The sequence below is a fragment of the Hippocampus guttulatus genome, chromosome 15 (genome assembly GCF_054856545.1).
Source record: "Hippocampus guttulatus isolate MCC_2025c chromosome 15, RoL_Hgut_1.0, whole genome shotgun sequence".
Classification (NCBI taxonomy): domain Eukaryota; kingdom Metazoa; phylum Chordata; class Actinopteri; order Syngnathiformes; family Syngnathidae; genus Hippocampus; species Hippocampus guttulatus.
Window position 1 is genome coordinate 14,062,956 of NC_141275.1, and position 13,199 is coordinate 14,076,154.

A 13,199-nucleotide genomic window follows, 5' to 3' on the forward strand; every position below is an offset into this window, starting at 1 on the left:
GGGGGGCAGTCGGACCGGGAAAGCTAGCATGTTGACTCACCAAAATCCTGCCAATTGGCTAATTAGCCGCATGGGAATTGACCGCTCATATCGGTGCAAAGGTGACATTCTTCGGCAAGTGTGTGCGCATGTTTGGGTCATGCTTAGTTGTGACATGAGTCACACACACACACACGCGCACACACACTTACCTACACTCATGCACACAGGCACACGCTTTCAATGAGGAAATCGGAAGTGCGGTCACATTGCAGCCACACTGATGGTCACATGATGCATTGTTTCGTCCTGCGCTTTGAGAAAGAGAGAAAGATTATCGTCCGGTCCCGTTTAAGACGAGTGCGTGTGTGTGCGCGTGTGAGAGGGTTGGTGTCTGTGTCGTGCCCATTATCTGCAGTGTGTCCCATGAGGCTCATTAAAAGGACACACTGGACCTTTTTTTTTTGCATATAAAGCCATCATCGAGCAAAGCCATTATTTGCACATATCTTCTATGTTGGCGCCTTTCAGTGCGTTATTCGCAAGATCGTAGCGCCTCAGTCAAATATCGCGGCCGTCACTGTGGTTGTTGGCGGCAGTGGCGTCCAACTTGTATCAAACCCAGAGCAGTGTGAGCAAAAACAGCAACAATAATAGAGTATCAACGATGTGGATAGTTCAAACATTACTAACAATAAAAGCATATTTGATCAAATTTAAATAAAACAAAAAACTGTAAAATAATCATAAAATGGAGTAAAAACTGATAAATATATACAGAATATAATGATCGCAACTGATCTAACGATTTATAACTGATTTAAAAAAAAAACTAGAATACAAACATGAATAGTAATGCTTACCAAATAAATATAAACATGTAGAAAATAATAACAAGTGATTAAATAAAGATTTTAACATGTAATAAAATTTGAAATTATTACATGTACTGTATTAGAAGCCGCACACAATTCACAAATGATTCCCCAAAAAGATTAAAAAAAAAAAATCACAATAAGCGACTTTTCCACGAAAGCGGAACGAAAACAACATTTAAGTGCTGTGTCTTTCAAATTCCTCCCGCGTGGTGACACAATGACACCATTGACTGACGCAACCGGCCAAGAAAACACATTCCTGCAGCGACAACAGCCGGCACAAAAACTCTACTGGGAAGTTTTCGGCGCATCTCTGGAATCTGCTCTATTTTTTTTCTCAATTTTTTTTTCTCTTCTTCCTGCCGCTACACCTCGTGAGAAGGATGTTTGCGTCGTTTCCTGGAGGAAGCGCCCGGGCCTCGAGCATGTGAGCCACTCGCAGGCTCGGCAAAGTGTCGAGCGGACGGAACTCGGATGAAAAGGCCCGATTTTTTCCCCCCCTGAAAGTTTCTATTTATTTATTTTTTTGTAACTGCCCGCGGTCCGGATGAGTGGGCCGCGCTGGAACCGGCTGTCGGCTCTCTGGAAGAACTGGATCTTCAACCAGGAGCCCGCTGCCGAAGCGGCGCGAAAGGATGAGGACGAGGATCGCAATGTGGATTCTAAGCCGGCGAAAGCCAAAGTCACCAAACGGAACTCTGATCCCTCGCCTCAGAATTCCACTCCGGACATCGAGCCGTCCAAAGTTCTACTGCGCTGCCGCTCCCAAGCGACGCCGGAGCGGTCCTTTTTGCGTTCTGAGGAGGGTGCCCGCTGTGTGTTGCAGGTGGACAACGGCGGCGAGGGCGACGACGGCTTCCTGCATCGGGACGGCTCGCAGCGGCGGTCCCGCCGACGCTTCCGCAGGATCAACCCCAAGGGCGAGCGGGAGCTGATCACGGACGGCCAAGAACCCGCCGGATACAAGGTAGGACTGAGGCTAAAGGCTAACGTGTGCGATACTTTATCACGATGCAACAACGAGTGATTTATTTTATAAGGAAATAAATTGATAAATGACAATCATAGACGGGCACTGAGGCGGGACTGAGGCGAAATGCGACTGCTTAGGTAAAACGCTCAGTTTGAAAATCTTGACAAGGTTTAATGTGAGTAACAATACGATGCTGTCACGATACACGATGAGGCGATAAGTGGTATCGAACGTCCTCATATTAAACAATAAAGGTCCGAGGAGTTGTCTCTTTTCTGACATTTTTAGGCAATAACTCTGCTTGTTGTGTTTCGATGCAATTTTATTGTTGTCACGATCCGTCGATTTATTGGGGAGAAGTCACCGATATTGCGTTTTTTTTTTTTTTTTTTTTTGCTTGAGGCGCGCATAACTTTCCCTCCCTCTGATAGCATCAGTGTGTCATGTCAGTTAGTGGCTTGGCTAATCGCCACTCACCACATGCGCGCACGCTGCTGAGAATTGCTCAGGGGAGTTTCCGCAAAAGCAACATATGCCCCCCCCCCCCCCGCTCTGCCACCTCACCGAGATATCAAGATTGATGAAATTAGCCCGTTTTGAGGGGGCAGCCCGTCCGTCCGTCTCTGGCAAATGAGCCTGCCCCCTCTGCCGCAGGGCCAATGGCGGGCTGGTGCAAAAGTCATTGTTTATCCTCCGAAGGTTTGCCAAGATTAGAATGGGGCATCACGGGATTGTTGTGGCGAGCATGTCTGCCTCACAGTTAGGAGGTTCTGGGTTCGAATCTGGTGGGTTTTCATGCCTTCCATGCCATCCTTGTTTGTTTTCTATTGGGCACAGGCGAGACAAGATGAGAATCATGAATATAGAAATGGAATTATTATTATTTTTTTCACTCAAGTTGTCACATGACTTTAATATTTTCGATTCAAAGTAATATATCAATTCAAATATGATGCCATCAAAAAAAAAAAAAAAAAAAGCATGACGCGCATCGAATGTGTCTTGTGTGAAATTAATTTAGCTTCTTTTGTTTCCCCCTCCTACAGGATCATCTCAACAACCAGGTAGGACCCTGAATATATTGATCACATCCTTCAAAACCCTGTACAACTTTGTGAGGCGGGCACCCGTTTTATTAGGAACCCACTGCGGGCGGCGCTGTCGGTTCGAATGAACAGATGCATGCTGGGAAAAGGCTTTCAAGAGGTTCCCATTTGGGACTTTGGGATTTTTCCAGCGTGTGCTTCTTGTCGGATGGATGCCCACCGTTTGCGGTCTCATGGTGGCGATGCGCCGAGTCTTCAGCATGTGTACGAATGTACAGACCGCAGAGGATGAACGCGCTGCACACGCCGCGGCAGATAAAGACACAGGATGTTGTTGTTGTCGAGACATAATAACATCAGCCATCCATTAGTTGTGCTGTTTGCTTTAATGGTTCGGCTGTGCACTCAATGGAGATGCGTAGGCCTTGAATGGCAGCCGGGGAATGTCACCCTTTGAATCCATGAATCAGTTTGGGTCCCGTTTGGTCTTTTCCAGCCTTGGTGCGTATTTTTCTCACCCTTAAATCTCGGAATCCGTGTGCAGCTTTGCAAGCAACGCTGCGCTTGTGATCGATTCGTATTGATCCAGAAAAGAGATCTACCCGCAGCGGGGCAGGGTGTGCCGCTGGATCCTCCCCGTTGTATTCGCCGATGGCGCTCTGGTAACGCGGCGCGGAGATTCTGTGGTTTGCGGTGCGTTTGCTGGCGTCCCTATGAACTCATTTCTCATGACTTGACGAGCGTGATGAATCAATGAATCAGTCTCTGTTCAGAATTTTGGTGATGAGGAATTTGGAAAAACATCTGCGAGGCGTTGACGCGGTTGAATATCAAAACCGGTCGTTTTGACCTGTGACCTTTGTAGTTTTGGCGTGTCATTTTTGTGCTCCAGCGAATGTTTTTCCTCATTTCTTTCCGGTCGGTTCTTTATTTTGACCAGTAATTTTCTCATTTGAGCCCAACATTTTTTTGGGCTCTGGCCCGGCATTTTCAAGTCCACTAAGTTGTCATTCCAGTTTCGGTAAGCGAAGACCACACGCCATTTTTTTTTTTTTTTTTAACCGCGGTTTCCAACCGGCCTATTAGCTTCACTCGCTTGAGTTTAGCACACAGACGCAGACTTTATTAAGACACCGGGGACCTTACCGGGTTACGGCGTTCAATAGAGCGAGTGAGCCAGAGCCAGATGGATGAAGCCATCAGCTCGTTTGCCTGCAGGGAGGGGGGGGGGGGGGGAGAAGCTGGAAGGAGGGGAGGGTCCTCATTCCCGGGATCGTTTATCGAATAAGGAGTCTGCACATGGGCGCTTTGAATTGTCCAATCCGGAATTGGATTTGCTCTTTTTACGTGGGGAAACTAGCAGAGGGTGCACAGGGGTTCATTTTTTTCCCCCCTCCTTCTGTGTCGAGTTCAGCACGCCCACCCCAGTGGAAACGTTCATGCTTGTGCGGTTCGCTCGCTTCCTGTGTCGTAAGGCAAAATGTCTGAATTTTCTTAACCTCACTCAGACGTTTGTTGCATCACCTGCCACTCGGAGGTAGACAAGGTTGGCACCAGTCGAGACACTATCTTTTTTCCCGGGGGGGGGGGGCCTTCAATTCGGCTGAGGTCGTTCTGCCCTGTCATTTTCTCCTTTTACCTTGAAAAATGCAAAAACTATCTATGGGGGCTCAAAATGGATGTCTTTTTTTCTTTTGTTTCCATTGCCTTGTTGGCTCATGCGGGCTTGCCATCACATTTAGCTTGAGCGAACCACGTGACGTCAAAACTCGGGTTATCTACAAATCACGAGATTAGATTTCAGGTTCAGTGATGTATCGGTGTGACTCACAACATCTGCATCATCTCCCGACTCGAAGGCTCTGGAAGTCACCGGCGGGAAGGTTTCCGTGACGGTTCACCACCACAGCGCAGTTATTATTGCAGATGGTATAAGCTTATTAAAAAAAAAAAAATGCAATATCCTGGTCCGCTCAGGCTTGATTTGAAAAGTCTTGAGGGGGCAGTCCATTCCGTCGCTCATCCAGCGAAGCCCCCTGAAGGACTTTGTCGAAGGTCCTGCGGGAGAATCGGAGCGCAGGGCAATATGAGAGACTCCTGCAATACTTCATTAAAAAAACAAAAAAAACCCAAAACTTTTTTTGCAGGGATAAGGAAATGCAATTTTTTCTGGATCGAAACTATTGGCCCATCATGTTCTTGTTGTGGCTTTGTAATGATCTGATTCTCTCACCATATATACATATATATATTTTTTTCCTCATTTTGGCCCATCAGTCTCTCATGTTGGAGAAGAAGCGCTTTTCCGAAGGTGGTAGGACGCCTTAAAGGACAAACTGAAGGGTTTCGTGCAACTACAGTCATGATGGGGAAAAAGGACTGAGGCAAAAGAAGGCTTGGAGAAACTATTAAGATATATGATTGAGGATTTAAAAAGAAAAAAGTGAAATGCGAGAGCGCCAAGGTGACTGAGATGGAAAAGGGAATCCAGACTAGATTGATTGACTCGCCCCGAGATCCGGTTGAGCACTCGAAGGTGATGGTATAGCGGGAAGGACGAAAGGTCTTGATGGGGTTTGAGTTAGGTTTGGGGTACGTTCGAAGCGCGATCCTGGTCCGGAGGCGGCTCTTCCCCGGTCCAAATTCCGGACTCGTTTTTGCCACAAAATCGATTTGTTTTTTGACTATCTGACCGAATAGCGGAAGCGGGCAGAGCATCCGTTCCTTTGACGTTCCTCCAAGCACTTGGGTGGCGTGAGGCGTGCAGGCGTTGCATTGCTGCCTGTACAGTACAGATTTGCTGTGCTAACTTTAGGGATGACATCAGCAGCACCGAGATGACAACCTCGGTGAACTCGCTCTCTATCTTCCCTCCAGCCTCCTCCTCCTCCTCCTCCTCTTGTTCTTCTCCTTCTTCCTCCCTCCGGTGGCTAATCCTCCATCTTGCCGTTTAAAAGGACCTCCACCTGGTTTATGGCGATTGTGAGCCAGGGATACATTTTTGTCTTGTTTTTTGTCGCGGGGCGACAGGAAGGGAAGGGCCCCGCTTTAAATGGCAGGAATTCCTGCCCTGCGCCACACACGCTACAAACGCGCAACATCCGATGGCGTGTTTACGTGCTTTTTTTTTTTCTGATGGAACAAATGCTTTCACAAGATCCCCTCGATTGCCATTTGAGGGGAAAATAGATGACTTATTGCTCTCAAATTAGCACAGTTTCGGTTTGAAGGCCGAAAATTCCCCCGTGCCGCGTCACGTCACGGCTATGATTGACGCTTCTGTCACAGTTAACTCTTTCAGTGCACGCAATTAAGTGCCAGCCAATTGAGAGCATTGTCAAAGCGCTTATAAATAAAGATGTATTCCTACTGGCTCACAGAATATTGTGTACGATGACTTCCAAATGAAAGATTAGACTCATCACAAAATAATTTTTTTTTCCCACCAACATCGATTGGTTTCAGCACTACTTATTTCTAAATGAAACTCCTCAACTCACTCCAACGTATTCCTCTGGCACCACGAGGCCACCAGGTGGCAACAAAGCAATACTGTTATATAACGTTGGCCCGAGCGCAAAAACAGCCAATCGTTTATTTATTGATTGATTTTATTTTTTTTTTTCTGCAACTGTGGTCACACATGTCGTATTGACATTGTGACGATCGCAAAGTCGCACACCGTTGCACTGGTAGATGATGTCCCAAACCAGGTGGCTTTTGTGAAAGCGCACCTCAAGTATTTGGTGCCACGAACACAAAAATAGGACAGAGGAAGAAAAGGCGACAATGTTTTGAGGGCGCCGACTGCACCGCGCAAACCGGATGCGCGTCGCACAGGAAACACTTCCTGGAACTCTGCGCGTGCATGTTGCGAGTGTTTGAACAAAAACAACAACAACAACAACAAAATGGCGTAGAAAGATGTATGTAACAGGAATGGAATTGAAAATTGCGGTACTTGAAGACGGGAACCTGAAAATGGCAGAAACTCCTCACATGCTCTTAGCCATACTGAGAGCTTGTGTATGTGTCTGCGCGCGCGTGCGTGCGTGTTAATCAGTCCCGTCTAGCTAATTTAAAAGCAGTCAGCTGGCTCCGCATCGCACGGTAGCGCATGACTGCGAGGCTCCTTTCCAGCACTCGCTCTTTCCGTAGTTGTGAGTCGAGATCTGGCGCATTTCTTGTCGCCTTCTCGAAATTCTTAATTCGCAACCTTCTGCAACTCTCACGGGTCAGCGCGCCACATGCGAGCAAGATGGCTGTTAATTTTGATGGCGCTCATTGGTGAAGGCAGTACGGCCCCTCGCTTCCATGAGCTGATCCAGTCAGTGCGTTATAATCGGATTAGCTAATGTAAATGTTTGCTTTTTTGGAGTGGCACATTTGAGTAATAAGTCCTCCTCTCTCCCCTTCCTTTTGTCTTTTTTTTTTTGTGTGATCTATTTTTAACCCCCCCCCCCCCCCCCCTTCTGTGTGTGTCTCGATTCATCTTTTTTTCCCCTTCATCTATTTCCATCCCTCCTCTGCTCGGCCTCTCTTGTGTACACTGGCTCCTCCGAAGGCAGGCCTCCATGTGCTCGCTTCCCATTGGCTGCCCGCTAAAAAGATGATGTCATACCCTGGCACTGGTGAGGGGCGGAGGGAGTACGAATTGAGATGCATGGATGCTGGATAAAAAAAAATAAATACAAAAAAAACAAACGAGGAGTGTCTCATGGTATCGTTGCAGAACATTCCAGATTATTATTTTTTTGCATCTGCAAAAGAGTGAATGAGAAAAATATCATTTGCTAATCCTACAATAACATCTCCTGACAAACTAACACCTAGCCCGTATCAGAACTTTTGAAGCTAACACCTGAAATAGTGATCATGCTAAAAGAAATCAGTCCAACAACAACGCCACATGCATCCCTTCACTGCGTGCGTGACCGAGCATGTCTTGTCACAAACGGGCCTCGCTCGCATATGAATGCTAACGTTAGCTGATGGCACTCACTGCACCAATGCTCATGCTAAAAACAATCTGTACACAAAAGTTGTCATCACTGCACTCTGTGACTGGGGGCATTTCTTCCAATAAAGCCTCCCTCGTCTAGGCTAACGTTAGCTGCAAAATGTCTGAACGAATGCTAATCCTTAAAACAAGACCAGGTTTTGCCAAAAGGGTCATTCATTGATTTATACAGTATGAGGAGGAAAGGGGGAAGCCCAATCCCCCCCCCCCCCTCCTCTGCCAGCATCTGTCCAAGCAAAAAGGCAGGAAAAGGGAGCTGTTGGCGGGTGGGAGAACCACCCCCTCTTTTTTTTCCCCTTTTTTGTAATTTATGCATAAAAGGGGAGTGGCTTTTTGGTGGCGGAGGGGGGTATGCCTCAATAGACTCGATAGCTTTATGTTACTGATCAATAAAGATGCTCCTTTTCCTGGCCAGCCAATACATCTAATGCAGTTCCCCCATCCGCCCCCCCCCCCCTCTCTCTTTCTCTTTTTCTCTCTCTCCTTCCCTCCCTCGCTCGCTCGCTTGCTATACAGGTGATGTCATTCTTTTTCAGCTGGATTCCCTCTCCTCCCTCCCTCTACCGCTAGCTCATTAGCGATCCCGGCACACGGCAGCACAGCATCCTAGCCCGGCTCGGCGTGCGTATCAAAGCCTCCCCCCAGGCCCCCCCAAAAAAAAGCGTAGGAATGCCAGTATGAAAGTGGCCGGGGACGTGGCGTAGCCCAACGTTGCAGGGAGGAATCTGGGGAGGGATCGGCAGCCGGCCATGGAGACATGCCGGCAGGCTTACGGAGTTACGGCGCGAGTTTGACGGCGCGGAAGGGGCACTCTGAGCCAAGTGACTTGACCGCAGGGAAGATTGCAAAAAGGATTTTTGTGGAGTTACGATCTCGTCCGGTGCTTTTAAAAAAATTTTTTTTTCACCATCTTTGGAAGAACGAGGGGGAACTTCCCTCCTCCTCCTCCCATCGGTCGGCGAGATGGCTTTCCTGGTCCGTTGCTATGCCAACTGCTTGCAGCCGTGGTCCTCCAAAGTAAGCCATGTCGTAATGCCCATTGACTGTGTGAATACGCGTGTGTGTTTGGCTTCCCTTTTCGTGGGTCATTGAAACACTGAACGCTCGCACATTTGCAATTCTACTTTTGGAAATTCACGTAATCTTTGATTGTTTTTGTTTTTTTTGGGGGGGGGGTGTTTTTTTTAACATATTCCATGTCATTTGCGCTTTTTGTACTCATGGCCAAAGAAGTTTAAAAAAAATCTTTGGTGACATCATGGTGAGTTGAAGAGTTTCATTTAGACAAAAGTAGTGCTTTGCCGCCATCTTGTGGCACCGATAGACAGTTACAATTTCTGCCGGATTTTCTTGATCCGTTCTCTACCCTCCTTCAATAGAATATTCCGGAATTTGCGGACTTTTAAGTCACTTCAGTTCCCTTGTGGAAAGAACTTCACCCCCTAAAATATCTATATTTTTGAATGCAACATGAAATTTGGTTGGTATATCTGTCATGGGTTTACCCACATAAAAAGTTAAAAGAATTCTCAAAAAAAAGACACCGAGTCTGCCATTTTGATTTGAAGCCGTCATTTTCGGGTCAGTTTGCCCATTTCCAAGGGAATATACAGTACTGGAATATTTGGAAAATTCAACCAGATTCCTTGAGCTACATGATATTTACTAGCCATGACCTCCAAAAAGAGTCTAAGCCATTCCTTAAAACAATTTGGATGCTCAAGCATACAACATGGAACTCAACTCCACGATTGATTGCAGCTCAGCTAACCACTGGAGACATTTGATTTTCACAACTTGAAGGCTCTGTCAGTCATTTTGAAACTCATTTCCTCTCACACAGTTGTCTTGCCCACATAACAAGTGCAGATGCACTCCACTTCAGGTTGAGCCCCCCCCGCGCTCTCACGCTGAACGTCTGATGAAATGAATGCAATGTGACTGCCACCTCAGTTCATCTCCGTGTACAATCGCATCACCTCTTCAGGTGTTTCCCTCACTTTTACTTTGTGTCTTTCCAAGCATCACCTCCGTCTTCACGCGAGCTACCTTTCCGCCTCACCAATTATCACCTATGTTCCAGCGCATCGTCTCTCACACGTTCTGCACAGCTCGGATTCCAGATGATAACGGAATCCTTGGAATCTGACCCCAATTTGAATCCATGTTTGGTCGTGCTTTATTTTGTTTTATGGCCAATCATCAGGCTGTGTTTGCATGCTCCGCCTCCAAGCAATTAAGTAGGTTAAAAATTGCAATCGGGACAACATCTGGAGACTAAGTTGAAAGACGTGTATCACATTTCCTGCCGCTAAAGTAAACTAGTTCGGAGGCTACCGTTCAAAGAAGCGGCGTTTGATGAGTGTTGTGTCTGCGCCGCGAGGAATAACAAAGGGGCTTCGTCGGCTGCTAATTAGCCAGAACATAGACCGCTTGATGGATTCGGTGCCAGGGCAGGCGCGTCGGTGTGATGGACGGACTGCCGCGCGGGCATAGTGACTGCAGTATCCAAATAGGTCGACGGGCTAATTAGGGATTAAATTACTCTGGGAAGAAATAGAACCGTACTGATCTTGTAAAAAAAAAAAAAAAAAAAAAAAAAGCCACATGGGCCGGTTCATACATGTGTTGCTGGGGGGGGGTTGTTTGTTTTGTTTTCTTGCCATGTGAGCCCAAGCACTCTTGTGCATCATCAACAGAGCAGATCTGAAAATTGCGCCATATTTATTTTTTAGGGGGGAGGTGGTGCCACAAGACGGCGATATTTACCAGATGATGTCATGGCCTCGAGTCGGCCTCGGGCCGGTTGACATCTTGATTGATAGACTGACGTGACGCCAGCTAATGTGGCCTTTGAGCCATGAAATATAAGCTTGAGGAGGGCGGGGGCGGGGAGGGGTGCATGGCTTCGGGGTGGGAGTCCGATAAGACCCTCATGAGAGGGATGCCCCCTCGCCACCGCCTCCTCATACCCTGCCCCATGTGACGGGACGAGTGAGAGCTTATCGGAGCTGCCGCGGGGACGTTGTCTGGAAGCTCAAATGCACAGGAAGTTGTGGCGAAGACGATCAATACGGGTCACGTTACACCCAGGCAGTGTCCGGATCGCCTACTACCACTCATCAATTACGACCGTAAAGCTGTAAAGTGTGTTTTTTTTTCTTTTTTCATGAAACAAACAAATCGCCACTAAAACAAACAAAAAAAAAGACATCCGTCTCAATTTGCCCCATCTGATGCCCCTGCATTTGGCAAGTAGACTATAACAGTGGCGGAAAAAAAAAAACACTCGATGGACGCTGAAATCAGCCGACGTGGCTATAATGGAAGCAGACTTCCCGTACTTGTGCTCATAAATCACGCCCCCCCCCCCTCCCATGACATGACCTTAACCCACTCAAAACGGTCCCCACTCTGACCTTGACACTTGATGATGACACACCCACCACCGCCGCCCCCCCCCCCCCCCCTTCCTCCATTTCACGTAGTCCTTTTATCTCCTTGTTATTGATTCAACGCTGCTGGCTGCTCATCCACAGAGTCTTTAGCGGATTGTTTGCGAGGCTGTTAATGAATACGAGATGGGACAGCTCAATTATATTTGGATGGATTCATCTGAGGGTGAACTAGAACCCCCCCTCATCCCACGACTTATTAATACACGATGCACTGGTGGCGTGACAAAGGTGTTTCGGGACACATCTCTTAATCAATGCATCGATCAATCTGGATGGGACTAGAACCCGTAGCTGTCCCCGAATCTGACTTATTATTTTTGTGGACATATTTGAGCTTGTCCAAAAGACCTTGAACTCGCCAGTGCACTTGGTCAACGGTCGAAGGAGACGCCTCTTCATCAATGTATGGATCATTCTAGGTGGGATTAGAAACTTCTGGTCATCCTAAATCTTTCACGCGCCCTGTAACCTGATGACATGATAAACTGTCCCATTGTACTATCTGCTGTCCCCGAAAGCGTTAATTTGTCCTCCCTATGAAGACACCGCACAAAACCTGGGCCTGTCCGAGTGACTTTGAACCCGCCAATGCATTTGGGGACAAAGATGATTCAATTCATGAGTCAGTCTACGCTCGGCGAGAACTTTTTGTTCCACTGAATCATAATTTGTATATAATATTGGCCAAGTGACTTTGAACCTGGCACCATTCTTCACAGGACATACCTGCGAATCCATGAATTCCTCAATGTAGGTTCGACTAGAACCCTCAAGATTCACATCAACGGCAGCTCAAGAACAACAAAAGAACCATCTTATCGGCTCGTTAGTTTGACTCGCCTCTGCGTGGCCGAGAAACGTGTGAAAACTGCCAAAGTGACTCCCTACACAAAAGTTAATTTCCTGTTCTGCCAAACCACGTCGGTGATTTATTGTCTGCCCAGACTGGGCTGTTTTTAGGGAACATCTTGAACAAAAAAACAGCCCCTCAACCGGCCCCTGGACTCTTTGCGGTATCGATGCCAGCCTCTCTGCGTGGAGCAGGAAGCATCTGTTCAGAATTTTACGTACCGGGACTACCGCACCTTTCTCAGGGGGCCAAACAGAGTAAGTTGGCAAATCCCCGCCAACTGAAAGTGACTTTGGCGTCCTACCCTTTCCACAGGTGGGGGCGTTTATTTTGATGGCGAGCCACGGCCCTGCCGGGGGGGGGGGGGGGGTTTACCCGCCCGTTTGCAGTACCTGATCCAGTTCAGCATAAATCGTTAAAACCTGCAACATTCTTCTGATAAATTCAACCCCCCGAATCCCATTCATCATGCCGCCACTTTTGCGATTGTTGTGCAGCAAATTTTAGGGGGATGAGGAATTCCGGGTTTTACATAGCAACATGAAATTTGGTAGGCATGTCTATCATGAGCAGGACCACAAAAATGTCTCCAGAAGACATGCCCGAAAAAAACGAGGGAAGTCTGAATTTCCGTCCTCGAGCTGTTTATCACAACGCAATCAAATTTAAACCATGCGGTCCATGCTAGACAAATTTAGCGCCCGAACTGCGGAAAATGTTTCCGTTTCCTTTTGCGGCTTGTCCACGGAGTGTGTCGGCAAAGTTTAGACGACTGGCAATAAAACATGAAATTGGAATAACTTTTGTGCGGGGGCGCCCGGCTTTAAATCTTGCCGTTGGTTGCGTTTCAACATATTTCTAAGCCCGTGCGACTGAAATAAATTGAGCGGTTGAGGAATGGAGAGGCACAGTAAGTCTGCCACTTTGGGTCCAAGCGACCGTTTCAGGATCGTTTTGTTCATTTGCGGGGGCTCCTTCAAAAACAAACTTCAGAT

General features: G+C 47.4%; 1 protein-coding gene across 6 annotated transcripts in view; it reads left to right on the forward strand.

The window, feature by feature from the left end:
- rapgef6 (Rap guanine nucleotide exchange factor (GEF) 6) overlaps nucleotides 1–13,199 on the forward strand; it is a 47,831-nt gene that overhangs the window by 15,712 nt on the left and 18,920 nt on the right. For 5 of the 6 annotated variants that reach the window (XM_086130528.1, XM_086130525.1, XM_086130527.1 and 2 more), the window contains 2 exons: nucleotides 1,684–1,824; nucleotides 2,877–2,894. In XM_086130528.1, coding sequence (XP_085986654.1) covers nucleotides 1,684–1,824; nucleotides 2,877–2,894 — 159 coding nt within the window. Of the gene's footprint in view, nucleotides 1–1,683; nucleotides 1,825–2,876; nucleotides 2,895–8,424; nucleotides 8,914–13,199 lie in introns of those variants that run through there. The other variant, XM_086130530.1, reaches the window with a different exon arrangement.